Source organism: Vitis riparia, chromosome 13, assembly GCF_004353265.1.
Source record: "Vitis riparia cultivar Riparia Gloire de Montpellier isolate 1030 chromosome 13, EGFV_Vit.rip_1.0, whole genome shotgun sequence".
NCBI classification, from domain to species: Eukaryota; Viridiplantae; Streptophyta; class Magnoliopsida; order Vitales; family Vitaceae; genus Vitis; species Vitis riparia.
This window is the reverse complement of record NC_048443.1, coordinates 23,728,617-23,743,947: the sequence shown is the minus strand read 5'-3', so window position 1 is coordinate 23,743,947 and position 15,331 is coordinate 23,728,617. Positions and strand designations below refer to the sequence as shown.

General features: G+C 37.1%; 2 protein-coding genes across 2 annotated transcripts; one reads left to right on the top strand and one right to left on the bottom strand.

Moving 5' to 3' along the window:
- Positions 1–7,130: 7,130 nt before the first annotated feature.
- LOC117927537 (chlorophyll a-b binding protein 6, chloroplastic) lies at positions 7,131–8,666 on the top strand. The gene is made up of 4 exons (XM_034847083.1): positions 7,131–7,377; positions 7,477–7,579; positions 7,770–8,058; positions 8,161–8,666. Exons 1-4 carry the CDS (start codon positions 7,187–7,189, stop codon positions 8,310–8,312), a joined length of 735 nt encoding a protein of 244 aa, XP_034702974.1. The 5' UTR covers positions 7,131–7,186; the 3' UTR covers positions 8,313–8,666.
- A 1,656-nt stretch (positions 8,667–10,322) lies between these two features.
- Positions 10,323–12,930, bottom strand: LOC117927951 (serine/threonine-protein kinase-like protein CCR2). Its single transcript, XM_034847686.1, has one exon. It carries the CDS (start codon positions 12,758–12,760, stop codon positions 10,463–10,465), a length of 2,298 nt encoding a protein of 765 aa, XP_034703577.1. The 5' UTR covers positions 12,761–12,930; the 3' UTR covers positions 10,323–10,462.
- Between the last annotated feature and the right edge of the window lie 2,401 nt (positions 12,931–15,331).

Here is a 15,331-nt window from a genome sequence, read left to right as displayed (position 1 = left end):
TTAAAAATAGGTTTAAAGTTAATAAATTATTTTTATATATTTTTTTTGAACTCATTCTATTTATTTTTGTTGATTATATAAAAATTAAATAATTTTAAAATACATAATTTTTAACTAATTTTAATTATATTTAATTTTCCTTCATTATTTTTTACAATGAAAATGAACATGAGAAAACTATTTTTTTAATATTTTTTATTTTTTAGTACTTTTCGTGAATCTAATATAGTTTAAGTGTTTGTTAAATTTTAGGATAAATGGGAGGTTCATGTGAGAAAAGAGAGACAAATTATTGCACATTAAAGAGTAAATTGAGAAAAGAAAGGCCTCCATTGAAGCAATCCTTATATTTAGGTTGAGCTCAAGAGTAAAACTCCAAATTGAAATTAAAAATCACATTTTTTTTTTAAATAATGATATAGTAAAGTTTCATTAGTTATAAAATTTTCTTGTTTTTTTAATATTAAATTATTTTTTCAAAGGTTAGTTTGGTTTCAATAAAATTACTTTTGGGGAAATTAAAATATTTGATAAATTACAATAATTAAAGTACTATGAGTTTGTTGTGTAATGAGAGTGTTGAGGTGGTTTTTTAGTTAATTTAATTTTTTTTGTAATCACGTTTTTTTTAATGGATTTAAGAAACACTCATGCTGGAAGTGTGATTGTGGGTATATAAAATGTCTATACAACAAAGTAGCAACAAAAAAACAGAATAAAAAATTGGTAATCGAAGATTTCTCTTCAACTATTTTTTTTCTCTTCATAGTATTAGAGCATTTTTTTCGTCAATGGTAAACCTTTATGCTATTGATTCCACTCCAATATCATTGTAGTGGCCCCATTGGAGCAGTACAAAAGAAGTTTTTACTCGTTGCAACCGACTACTTCAACAAGTGGGTGGAAGCAAAAGCCTATGCTAGTATAAAAAAAGAAGATATCTCCAAGTACGTCTGGAAAAATATCGTATATCGGAATTCCACAAGCAATTGTTACGGATAATGAGCCTTAGTTTGACGTCGTCTTTTGAACATTATGCTCAGAGCTAAACATCAAGAATTTGTACTCAACACCCTACTATCCACAAAGCAACGAACAAGCAGATGCGACAAATAAAACCCTGTTGAATGCATTGAAGAAAATGTTGGAAGAAGCAAAAGGAAAATTGGTAGACGAGTTGTCCGGAGTCTTATGGGTCTATCGGACAACATCCAAATGGTCAATGGGAGCCACTCCCTTTGCCCTTGCTTATGGGATGAAAGCTATCATACCAACCAAAATTGACATGCCTACTATCAAAACAACCGTGCAAGATCAAAGGGACAACGATAAAAAACTCATAAGGCAATTGGATTGGGCTGATAAAAAGTGAGAAGATGCAGCTATCCGGATAGCTTCCTACCATCAGAGGGCAATCGCTCAATACAACAAAAAGGCACGACCATGGTTTTCTGGCCAGGATCTTTGGTCCTCAGAAGAGTTTTCGAAAACACAGTTGAAGTGAGAGTCGGAAAGCTACAAGCTAATTGGGAAAGACCTTATGTTGTAATTAAGACAAGAGACTCAGGGGCATACCATCTCTAGACACTAGACAACGTGCCCCTACTCCACCCATGGAATGTAATCAACTTAAGCAATATTATCAATAAAAGTTGCTTATGAAAATAGTGTAGCAAGAACAAAATAGTTAAAGAAAGCATACTTGAAGAAAAATTAATAAGTGTAGTCATATTGAAGAAAAAAACTCAAAAGAGCATGCATTGTATGTCCAAATATGAAAGTCTAGGCCACAAACGACCAAAGTAAAGAAATGAAAGAGAAGTCAAGTTTGCTCGCCATGGGAGCTGTCTTCAGTGGAAAGACTGCCTCTTGGAGCATGTCCATCTTCTGGCACAGGCTTGTCTCTTTGGGCAAGGCCACCAAAAAATTCATTTTCCTCATCATCAGAAGGGAAACCGAGAGTATCATTGGCAATGTCATGCTTCTTCATATAACACCGATAGCCATAGAAGAACATGTCATTCGTCTGCTTCTGGTAGTTCGCTTCCAGATCCTCTTTTTGAGAGGCAAACCTTGCCCGGAGGTCTTGTAACTCCCACCTTAATCGGGCAGTTTCTTATTCAACCTTCTCTTTCTCGACCACCATAGTTGCCTTCTTCTCAACTAGCCGACGAGCCTCAACCTGAGACGTTTCCTTCTTCTCATCGACCTTCCTCAACAGACAAGCACCTTTCTTAGCCAGCTTTCCGACAGCAGCAACCTTGCTCTTTGTCGTCTCCAAGTTGGCTAGGAGCTCCTCGTTTCCATCCATGTTGTGGGCAATGTATGCCCTCATAGTTTCGGCTACTTCCAATCATTGAAAGAGGTGTGCTAGTTGCCACATGAGGTTACGAACTCTGACTATCACTTGAGGGCAGTAAAGATCATTATGAAACAAGAGACTAAATGGAAAACGAGAAAAGTCACAAGTGAAAAAGAGGGAAATGGCTTACCATTTCCGCTGTCTCAAAAGTAGTGTATTCCTTCATATGAATTGTGCGGGTAATGGCAGTGTCCGAAGTACCATAAGGAAGTCGTGTCATGAAAGACTGGTTAGGGTCTTCATCCACCTCGATCGAAATTCATTGCATAGCCGGAAATAGCACCCTCATATTCTGTACTAGAGGCTCATTTTCGGTGAAATAGGGGATAAGACTCAGAAGCTTTGACACTTCCTCCCTACTGGGGACATAGGTTGGCTTCAGGTGGAGAAGAGAAGAATTTGAATACTCGAATAAGTCCTCACTGATGTTCCCCAATAAGATGAAGGGTTTCCTTGTCACGTGATAGGAAATGTCGTCAATAGAGAAAGATTTTTCATCTGGGCCTGAAGCGACGTTTATAGCATAAGTCAGCGGTGTTAGCTTGGACAGAGAGTTTGAACTGGGTGTCGGACGGGCTTTCTTTGAAGAAGAGGGGTCGATAACAAATTAACAATAGATTTAGACAGGTGCTTACATTGCCTCTCACGGAATCTGACTCTCAAGTTGGAGGTCATCTACTATTCTTCTTCCTTCTCACAAATAATAGAGGGCACCAGCCGGTTCACCCCTATTTCTACTTCTTTGTTGGAAGACAAAGAAGACGGAGAAAATGAAGACAATGAAATAGATGATGAAGACAAGGTGGCAAGAGGTGGAATTCTTGCCTTCTGGACGGGACGAGTCGCAGACTTCTTATTCTTCTAGGCAGGACAACAGAGCTAGAAGTTAGATGGCTAGCAGTTGGAGTTTACCTAAATGCTTCTTCTTGGCACTTCTTCTCCTGTTCTTCTAGACGATCGTGACGTGCTTTAGAATATGCCAAACAAGCAATCTTGTAGAAAGACAAATCCTTCAGCACAAAATGTTTGTTGGGTACCAAAGATAAAGGAGCTAGTCGGGGACACACCAGAATGATAAACGGCTTGAGATTTTCAATCAGCGTCTGTAGGTTCTTGTCCGATAGGAAAAAGTTGTGAGCTAGTTCAGTAGTGCCTATTTCGAACAACTTGTTAAGATGGGCGAATGAAGCCTTCTCCACCTACTTTACAAAGTGTCCTCATTTCTCCTTACATGTATTAGGCAAGCATAAAGATCGTGAGAAGATTAGCAACAAGGAGGAAATAATAGTAAAACGAAATGAAAGTGATAAAAGAATGGTCTACTTGGAACCTCCAATGAGTGTTGCGGAGAAAAAACTCTGTCTGGACCCTCAGACGAACCACTCCAAGGGTCGGACACCAAAACATGCCCCATGGCCCAACCTTTGCTCGAGTCTAGAAAATTGGTTACCAACTAGAGAGAAGGAATGTAGGCATACAAGCTTAACCTCTCATTATGGCTCATCTTGATAGTATAGATGAACAAGACTTCCAGTAAGGAAAAATCTAATTGGAAAAACATGTCCAACACATTGCACCCCATTAGTATTCGAACGATGTTCGAATGAAAAAAGACTGGAGGGATTTGTGTGAAGTGAAAAAGTTGTTTAAAGATGGAAGGAAAGGGGAGACGAAGCCCTATAACAAACTGTTTCTTAGTCAAATATATCATGTTATTCGGAAAGTAGACGGAGAATAGAGCCTCGTCGTTTGTTAATTGAATTAGGATGGTGTTCGGAATAGAAAATGAGCCCAGAATTCCTGCTTGGACAAGACACCAATTGGACGGTCTGATCTAAGACGCCCGACTCTAGTATTTTTTTCGTCCACCTCACTGAGGTCTTCCACTGGTAGAAGTAACTTTTCTTATGTCCATTAAACTAAATGGATCTAGGCCGTGTGGAAACCTGCGAGGATCAACGCAATTGTTAGAATCAATCACCTAGTCCATCAGTCATTTGACGTTGTCTTAGCGACAGATAAATAAACCTAGATAGACTATAGTCCGAGTCTAGACAGATTTGGCTGCTCCAACTTGCAAAACAAGCTTGTTTGCTGACGATAGGGAAAAACATGAGACGACGACACAAATACAAGGACGGCATAGGAATGAGTAGGGAGACCGAAAAGCCCTAAATCTGGACATCAATACGTCCATTTCCTCCCTAAACAAACAACATGAGTGAGCAGGGAGACTGAAAAGGCCAAAATATGGACATTGACGTGTCCATTTTCTTTCCAAACAAACAAAACCAACACAATCCGATAAACAATAACAAACACAACAAAGGAATGAATGGGCGGTAGAAAACTTACCAAAGTTAAGACTGAAACACTCTCTAGCGGAGAAAAGATCATCTGGTAGCAAACCAATTATCGACGACGATAAAGGCAAAGGGGAGCAACTGGTGGTAAGCATAGTGACGGCGAAAGAACAACGTAGGCGAGGGAACACTAAGCGGGAGAACCAAATGGGTGGAACCTCGCTATTTATAAGAAACAAAAACTTGAGCAACCCAAGAGACACATTGCCTGACAACCAGCCTCGATTGATGTGACCCATCATTAAAGCACCAAATGACACACATCCCTTGGCATCCAAAAACGTGAAAAAACAGATAATCCATCATTCATCAACCCGTCAACTACCTGATCAGACAGAGACAAACGAATTAGGGGGCATTGTGGGAAGCTTCCTACCACATGTCATTCCCAAGCTCAAGACCCTTTGATCGTCCAAGCTAAGTAGATAATCTGTCTAGGATCAATCCATTTGGATTAAGATAAGTTCCATCTGGCACAAGAGGAAAGATAGATTTCCTTCTTCCCCAATGTCAGACGAAATGGACAGACCAAGTCGACTAAGACTTCCAGACAGACAAACCAACTCAATAAAAAATTCCAAACATTGAATAGATGATTAATCACACTCAATGCCTGAGCGATAATCTAGATGACATTTACACCCAAAAATTAATGTCAATCAATCGTTATACATAATCAACGACATTAACAAACATAAATGCACAGTCAACGATATGGTTTGAGATTCTTGCACGACTGCCAACAAATGGTACCAATCAACAGCTCTTATTTGGTATGATTACCTAGTTTGCTTTGAGATGATTACGTTGACTACCTTATTAAGGCTTAGTATTCGCCACAAAGGCGATCATCAACGCAAGAAAGGCATGAATGCACAATCAATGTTGTGACGATGACGCCATATATTCTATAAAAACCCCTCGAGAAGCATGAAAAAGGTACGAGTGCATATAACCATTCAAAAAGTTGGACTCACTTTTGCTAGATTCTGACTTAAGTTTCGGAGGGGTGTGTCTGGACCACCTATTCGGATATCCTTTTGTGCAAGGAAGAAATCTATCTAACTCTAGTGAAGCTAGACGAACCTGTATCTAGTTGGCACAACACCAACAATTCCCATTAGGGATGGATGGATACTTTGATTATCATTCTTTGTAGGTCCTCATGTAAGATGAATAAACACTTTACCTATGCCTTATTTCATAAGGGTGCGCATGCAAATTAAGATGTTGTCAACTTATGAGGATCATAAGCAAATATCTGGTTATGGCTTCCATACCTCAAGGAATGTGAACCCATATGTTAATGGCTTATGGGTTTCTTCAATATCATATAAAGGTAATTAGCTTGAAGTAACACAATATACAAAGTATTCTTTTTTCTTCTTCATCTTTCCTCTCCATATTTCTTTACAACAAGCTTGCTAACTCAATCATCAAAGACTGATCTACTGCACCCACCACATCTAATACTTCATTTTGTTTTAACTTGCAAGAAGTATATACTTCGTTGGTGGACAAAATTGCTATACCGGACAATAGAGTTGTGGAGAGATATTTTAAGAGAAAGCTAGTTGAAAAATTGTTGCTCCAACATCTTTAAGGGTTTGCGGGACTTCTAGAAAGAGCTTAGGCATTTTGCAATAGATTTGAACTCAGACTTTTCAACAAAAAATTCACTTTTCAAAGCCTTGGTAGATTTTGCTCATCTGCTTACAACAATGACCCTATGATTCAATTCAAGGCTAAGGTGGTGTTTGTTTTAATGACTTTTTGCTGAAAACAATTTATTTTTAGAATTTAGATTGTTTATTTTTTTATTTTTTCATAACTTATTATAAATATTCTACTAAATAGAAAAAACCAAAATATGTGGCTTTTTCTAAATAGAAAAAATATCATATTGATTTTTCTTTACTTTTTAATACTTAATAGAAATAAAATATTAATAAATAAAAAATGTAATATTTAACACTATTAAACATTAATATTCTACTTAGAATTAAATAAAAAAACAAACACCGCCTCAGACTATACCTCTTTTGTCCCGTGGTTTCTAAAAATGTGAAAATGTTGAAATTGAAGTTAATAAATGCACATTTGTATACAATTTTAACTCAATGACTGCGTGCTCTATATTATACAATTTTCTGATAAATTTGCAACAACTTGGCTGATTTTTTCTGTCCTATAGTGAACCACCACCATACAAAACAACAGATAGATAACTTATCCACGTATCCACATGATATTCCATGTGGACTGCTAACCAGATTGAGAGAAGCCACTTGGCCCAATAACAAGCAAGTAAGCATCCACCTTTAGCCAATGAGAATCTACATTTGGATTTTCCCATATCTCTCCTCCTCATACTTCTGCTACTTATCTTCCCTCTGCTTCCATCACTGCCAATTCTTCTCTCTCACTCGCTCATCAAACACATCTCTCCATTTTCTTGAAGATGGCATCCACTGTGCTGAGAAGCTGCGGCGTCGCCGCTGTTGCCCCATCGCTGCTATCTTCTTCCAAGTCTAAATTCGCCACCTCGCTGCCACTCCCCAATGCTGCCGCCGGCTCTGCCCGGGTCACCATGTCTGCCGACTGGATGCCCGGCCAGCCCCGCCCACCCTACCTTGATGGCTCCGCCCCTGGGTAAGAATAATGGATCAAGTGTTTGATATTTATCTTTGAAGCCGTAGATCATGTTTGATGAAAATTTTGGTGGATGTGTGTGGTGTTTATGTGTTTCAGTGACTTTGGATTTGACCCACTTCGGCTTGGTGAAGTCCCAGAGAATCTGGAGAGATATAAGGAATCCGAACTCATCCACTGCAGATGGGCTATGCTCGCTGTTGTAAGTTTCATGCGAAAACCCAAACTTGAGTTCTTGCTACACTTTTTACGTAATAACTTCAATTACTTCCTGCTTGGTTGTTGAGAAAACGGACGCAAGAAAAAAAAAATTGAATTTCAGCTCTTCTTATTCTTGTTTTTCATAAAGCTTAAACCTCAACTGAAATGAGATGGTTTCTGTAATTTTGCAGCCGGGAGTCCTAGTGCCAGAAGCCTTGGGCTTAGGCAACTGGGTACAGGCTCAAGAGTGGGCAGCAATTCCAGGAGGCCAAGCCACCTACTTGGGCAACCCAGTCCCATGGGGCAACCTCCCGACCATTTTGGCGATCGAATTCCTGGCCATTGCCTTTGTTGAGCACCAACGCAGCATGGAGAAGGACACCGAGAAGAAGAAGTACCCTGGTGGCGCTTTCGACCCATTAGGCTACTCCAAGGACCCTGTCAAGTTCGAGGAATACAAAGTGAAAGAGATCAAAAATGGTGAACACTCATTCTCCTTACACTCTAACTCCCATGTCAGTTCCCCTAAATGCCTATACGATTAGCTCATCTCATTCACCTTGCTTTTTCCTCAATGTGCAGGCCGCCTTGCAATTTTGGCGTTCGTCGGGTTCTGCGTCCAACAGTCGGCTTATCCCGGAACAGGACCATTGGAGAATCTGGCTTCTCACTTGGCAGACCCATGGCACAACAACATTGGCGATGTCATCATCCCCAGATCACTTATGCCTTGAGTATGGAATTTTAATTTGATCCATACCCCACCGTAAAACTCCATTTTATCATCTGTAATGAATCTGAGTTGCATATCTTTGCTCTATGTATGATAATTCCTATTACTCATCTTCATCCTAGTGACTAGCACTCATCTTAGATCCAAAAACTATTGTGAAAACTGTGAATCTCAGTATATCAGTTGCTGCAATACCAGTGTGACTTCATCTCAATATATTGGGAAAGAATGCTAGTGGCAGTAGTTCAACCAGGATCAAGAGGAATGTATGCTAGAGAAAACAGTATACACCATGTCTGTATATGTACATTCGGCAAGGACTTCTGCGTTTGATTGAACTATGGTTGATCATCAACTGGGTATTAAACACTACATTCCCGATCATGATCATAATCATAATCTAAACTATATTATAGTTTAAGTTTCATTAATAGAGAATTTGAATAAAGTTAATATTTCATTTATAGAAGATACTTTATTATAGTAACTTAAACTTGATTGTGATTAAGTTTCATTTTAGAAAAACTTAACTGATATTAAGTTTTTGTTTATTTATGTTGATCCTAAGACTTTTTTAAGATTTGAGATTTAAGTATGTCACAATTGCAAAAAACCCAACTACAAAAAAGCCCTAATAAAGAACCTCAAGAAAGTTCAACCAAAAAAATAAAAGAACTCTAACTAAAAAACAACTATAAAAAATTGAAATTAACCCTAAGGGGTAGCTTAATTGGTCTGACCTTGAGTTTGCTATCCAATAGTCCCCGATTCGAGTCCCCTCAAGATCACTAAAGGCTTACCTGATTGTCAACTTCAAAACCCCGTGGGATTAATCGAGGTGCACGTAAGCTGGCCCGAACATCCACGATTATTAAAAAAGAAAAAACTATACAAAGTTGACATTTAAAAAAACTACAAAAAATAATGCCAAAAAACATATAAAATAACCAAAAGCTGAAAATTGAAAAAAAAAAAGATAAATATAAAAAACCAAAAACTTAAGGAAAAAAAAAAAAAAAACAACAACAACAATTGCAAAAATCTCTAAAAAGAAAAAAACTCTAACAAAAAATATTAGAAATCCTAAAAAATAATAATAAATAAATAAATAAAAACACTTACAAACCCCTACAAAAAACAGGTACAAAAAATCTCAACTAAAAATAATTATGAAAAACCACCTTAGAAGGAAATCATAAAAATTGCAAAGAATCTTGAAAAAAAAAAAAGAAAAAAGAAAAAAGAAAAAAACTATTTGAAATTTAAAAGCAAATCACTTTAAAATGAAATTAAAAAAATAAACTGAGCATAACATATGAAAACAGAAATTGATGAAGTCAAAGTAATGTTTTTTTTTTTTTTTTTTAAGTATTCTGAAAAAGAGAAAGGGGTTATTATAATAATGAAATAAAAGTTATAAATTTAGTTTTAATTGTTTGGTTAAGAGACAAAACAATGTCGGCTAAGTAGATGCTTTGTGTCTCTACGGAGTCTAGCGCAAAGTAGATTCTTAATTCATTAATCACCATAACAGCTTTCTTCAAGATTCAGCCACATGACTCACATCTTGTCACGTGAGAGTTCCACACAATGTATGATGGATCCATCTCATTATTTTATTATTATTCTTTCTGTTGATGTCCAAAGATGATCGATGCATGGAATTTGATTGATTTTTTTGGATGATCATGAAAAAGGTCATTCACCGTATTTTGTGTGATCGGATGCTTATATTTTAATACTTGAAAATGTTTTTTTCGAATCTTTTCTTAATTTTAAAAACATATTTAAAAATTGTGAATCTTTTTGAGTTTAGAACGAATAATATCTACATGATTAGATACGTGTAGTTATAGATGTAATTTTTATTTAAAAATTATTTTTAAAAAAAGATTATTAAAAAATATATTTTTTTTTATCATTCATATTCAAATATTAAGTGATTTTCCTTAAATGGAAAAAAAAAAAAAAAAAAAAAGGAAAGAACACTTAGAACTCTCCCCAAGACAACTGCAAAAACATTTGCCGCAGCAATTACGCTCTCCTTCACTTTGTGAAGAGGAGAAAAAAAACCAGGAAAAAAAATAGTACAAAAGGACTTGAACTAATTTACATTACAGGAGGGAAGCAGCTACAAAAAGCAGTTCCCCATTAAAAGATCAATCCAGTCTTCAGAATCTGATCCAACCAGACCACCACCTCAGGCATGGTAGGACGTTCATTAGGATTTTCCTTCAATGCAAGCTCTGCTATGTCCGCAAGCTTCAGAAGGGGTTCTACATTTCTTGGCAGAGGAACATTGTGGTCTATAATGGCAGCTGCCTTGCCCTGCCTTATCAAAGGAACTGCCCATTCAACAATTCCTGGAGGTGTATAATCCCTGTCATAAGCTTTTCTTCCACTCAAAATCTCTAACAGAACAATTCCAAAATTGTAGACATCACTCTCCATACCTCCATTTAAGTACCTGTCATTAACACTCAAAAGCCCGAAGTCTGCTATTCTTGCTCCCCAGTCAGAGTCCAAAAGAATGTTTGAGGTCTTCACATCCCTGTGAACAATTGGAGGTGTGGCTTCCTTGTGGAGGTACTCGAGCCCTCTAGCCGCCTGCAATGAAATCTTCAACCTCAGGTTCCAATTCAGGGGAGAGAGCTCCTCGTGGAGATGGTCGTGCAGCGTTCCATGAGGCATGAATTCGTAGACTAATAGCCTCTCCCCCATTTCAGCGCAATAACCCAACAAGTTCACAATATTATTATGCCTAACATTGCATAGAATTTCCAGTTCTGCTTCGAAGTCTCGGCTGTTGGCATGAATTATGGTAGCAGCATTAGCCCTCTTGACTGCTACTTGCCTACCATCTGCAAGAACCGCTTTGTAAACAAAGCCGTAGCTTCCTCGACCAAGCTCATTGAACTCCTTGAAACCATTTGTAGCGTCTTTTAGCTCCGAGAGCCTGAACACCTGTGTTGTTCCAACACATGGGGTCACAGGGAGAGGGGTTTGTGGATCAGGGCTGGGGTCAGCCTCCACCCCTGGCTTGCTTACACAAGAGATGCACCAATTTTTCTCCTTCTCTTCATTCTTAGACTTAATCATCCTGGGAAGAAGACAACACAGAGACAAAACTAGTATGGAACCCAATGCAGATGATCCAATAATGAGGATTAGTTTCTTCATTTCATGCCGCTCCTGAGGTGAAATATCCGATGAAGGAGGAAGACCACAAACATCCCAACAAGAGCTGTTCTGGCAGAGAGAACAAGCAATGCACATCCTATCTGCATTCTCAGTACACACACTAGAAGGGAAAAAGCCTTCAGAACAATTTGAACCACAAGGCAAGCAGATTTTCAAATCCTTTCTAACGCACAAGCTCATCAAGTCCGGCTCATTGAGTATGCTTGCGTTAAAAGCAAATTTGCCATCGCCACATCCACCCGATGAACAAACTCCTGGACTGCATAACTGCAAAGGAGGATTATAATCCAGAGTAGACTGCAAATGAACACCCCAGCAATCAAGAATCAGATCAACTTCTCTAACACCACATATGGTGAAATCAGAGGATGCAATTGCAATAAACCCAGATCCCTTTGGGACCACTGCACCATCAATGTTCCCCCAACATTGGACTTCATGATCATCCTTTAGAACCCCGCAGAAGTGACTGGCGCCGGCTGATAAACCCACAAAATTAGTCCCCACCGGTGGAGCTCCAAATTCATCAGCATCACCCCAGCATTCTACTTCACCAGACACAGTAGAAATCCCACAAACTGAACCCCTCCCTGAAGCTAAGGTTTCAAAATCCTCAGAAACAGCTGACACGCCTAAAGTCCCAGATTTGGGACCCCAGCAAGCAACCCCACCATCACTAACTGCACCACAGCTAAATCCTTCACCAGACACAATCTTCTTAAACCCAAAGCTCTCAATGTGCGGATCATGAAACGAAGAATTATTAACAAAACCCGTAGTTTTGTTACCATTCATCAATGTTTGATCAAATTCCCAACAATCAACATTGCCGTGATCAGTATTCGAATAATAGGATCCTCTAATGGCACACACATGATTGGATCCAGCCGCAATTTGCATATAGGAAGTATATCGGAAACCCCGAGGAACGAGATCTCTACCTGAATTTGACAAGTCCCAGCAATAGGCCTGAGAAGTGTTCGATGTAATACCGCACATGAACCCCTCGCCACCCGAGAGAGACGCCATTGGAGGAAGAGAACTAATATACGGCGATGACAAAGACGAGGACTCGTTTTTGTTCCTTTGCCAACATATGACCTCTTGCTTGCCACCCGCATCAATGGCGCAAAAGAAACCATTGTCACCGAATGCAGCTGCAATTGGGGCCATAGATCCATACCCAGAAGCAGGAACGAAGAACAAAGAAAAAAGAAGAGAGAGACGTGTTAGAAATAGGATCAGCATTGTGGGTTTGAAGTGAGGAGCTTGTATTAGGCATTGGGAGGCATCTGGTGATGTTCTCTTGGTTGAAGTTGAAGCAGTGAATTGTGATGAATATGGAGTTTCAGAGGTCAAACCCAAGTCCCTTGTGGCCTCAGGAGCAGTTAATACAAGTTGGGGAGAGTGGAGTGATGGACAAGTTGAGATTCAGTTTCCATTTGTGGTTTTTTATTGACTAGCAAACTTGTTATATTATCAACCCACATGAATCTCACTCCAAGTTAAAGCAAATAAGTTCTTGATTTTGATCATCCAAATCAAGCATATTCGAGTTGAATGATTTTCTTATTTTCTTAAGCTGACATAAAGGGGAATTGAGAAGATCTCCAGATGATAAATGGCATGAACATGAATGGAGAAAGGAGGACAAGAAGCGTAAGGTGGAACAGAGTGTTGGCCAATTTGATTATGATCTTTGTGCCTTTTTGGCTCCCTAATCAAATTGCATTTTCAACTATAATTAAACTATTAGATGCTAAACTTATTGTTCTCTTTGTAAAATCTTCAATTTTTTTTTATCCATGTATGAGGAATGATTTCAAATATGATGTATTGTTTTTTTAATTTATATCTATAAGCAAATTACGCAAGATGAACAATATTACTCTAATGATTTTATGGGAAAACCCGATTCAGTTTTGAACCCTTATGTGGTGTTTGTTTTTTTTACTTAATGCTTAATAATCTTAAGTATTAAGTTATTTATTTATTTATTTTTTAATATTTTATTTATATTAAATATTAAAAAGTAAATAAAAATTAACATGTTACTTTTTTTATTTTAAAAAAATTAAATATTTTTATTTTTTCTATTCAATAAAAAATTTATAATAAATCATAAAAAAAAAAATCAATTTAACATTTAAAAGCAAATTTCTTTCGGTAAAAAGTTAAAAAAATAAACACCCACTATGTTTAGTTCCCAAAAAATTTAAGAAAAAATGTAAGAAAAAGAAAATAAAATGAAAAAGTAACAAAAAAAACTCAATAAATAATTTTTATATGATTTTTCAAACTAATTTTACTTATTTTTCTTTATTATATAAATATTAAATAGTTTTTAAATATATAAATTTTTTTGATAAATTTTAATTATATTTGATTTGATTTTATATTTTTTAGTGTGAAATAATAAAAAAAAACAATTTCTTTTAATTTTCTTATTTTCCTAATACTTTTCAGAAACTAAATATAGTTTTAATCTCTTTCATTAATAATATATATAAAAAAATCAAAATTATTAAACGAAAATAGAAGTATAAAAAAAAAAGATTAAGACATAAATAATAAGATTTAAATACACGCGATGGCATCTTTTAGCGTACGTTTCTATTAATGGCTACCTCTAAGACCCATTTTATCATTGCAAATGATGGAAATATTTCTTTTTTAGGAAGGAAAAAACATGTATGAATACTCTGAGATTTGAAGCAACCAAACGAGTCTTCTTAAATGTTAAGGGAAGCTTCTTTAACTTTTTGAGTGTAAAGGTGAAAATCTAATGACCAAAAATTGATAATTTATGGATGGAGATGGGGGTGAAGTACACAGAGCCGTACCCTCATGCCGAGATGTGGGTCATGTGAATGAATCCTGGAGAAAGTGGGTGTGGTGATTAATGAATTATTGATGACGCCTTCAATGAATTTTGGTCAATGGAGACAGCACCCACATGAATTTTAGATTTTAGCTAAATGCGTGGAGATTCCACTGTTTTTTCATCCCAATTGAATGGCCAGCCACGGCATACCAAATCTTAAACCATAAGTTAAGAATTTGTTTTGAAAAGCATGCTAAAAGACACTGTATTAGGAAGTCTTTGTAAAAAGGCAACTTGAATTTGAAAATGGATTTTTCTACTCTCTTTAACTATAGGCTATCTTTTTATTCATTATCTATGTTTGATAGAATAACTCTATTATTTGCTTTGCATGTGCTTAAAAAATGGGTCGTGTGGTTAGCTAATTTCATTTGACTTCGATTGAGCAATGAATACCCTTTCCTTGGTTGATGAATATCTACAAAACAAAGGATGCCTACAAAATAAAGGATGCCTAAGCAGATCACGAACCCGTCTCTGATGATTATGTCAAAGGAAGAAAAACTATTCTTTTTTAGGGATTTTAACACTTATTGGATTTGTTGATGGAATGACCTTTTATCATTGTTTTAAAAACTGGACTTGACCGATCGGTTCAACTGGTTTGATCGTTGGCCGGTTACCAATTTGGTCTTATTCGGCCATTTGAGCTAGGGAGCCTTTAAACCAGCGTCGGATCGCCAGAATCGTGGTTGGATAGGTGAACCAAATGACTCGATCGATTTCGAGTGAACCAAACAGTTCACCTCCCCCATCAAATCAAAATATTAAGAACGGAGATTTATAGATACAATAGAAGGTAAAAAAAAAAAAAAAAGAATAAAAACCAAACATATTATAGGTTTTAGGGTTTGTTGAAATTGTTATCGACGACAACACTGGGTAGAGAGGAGTCGAGATCGGCCATGTTGAAGTTCTCTTTGTTGTTGCTCATG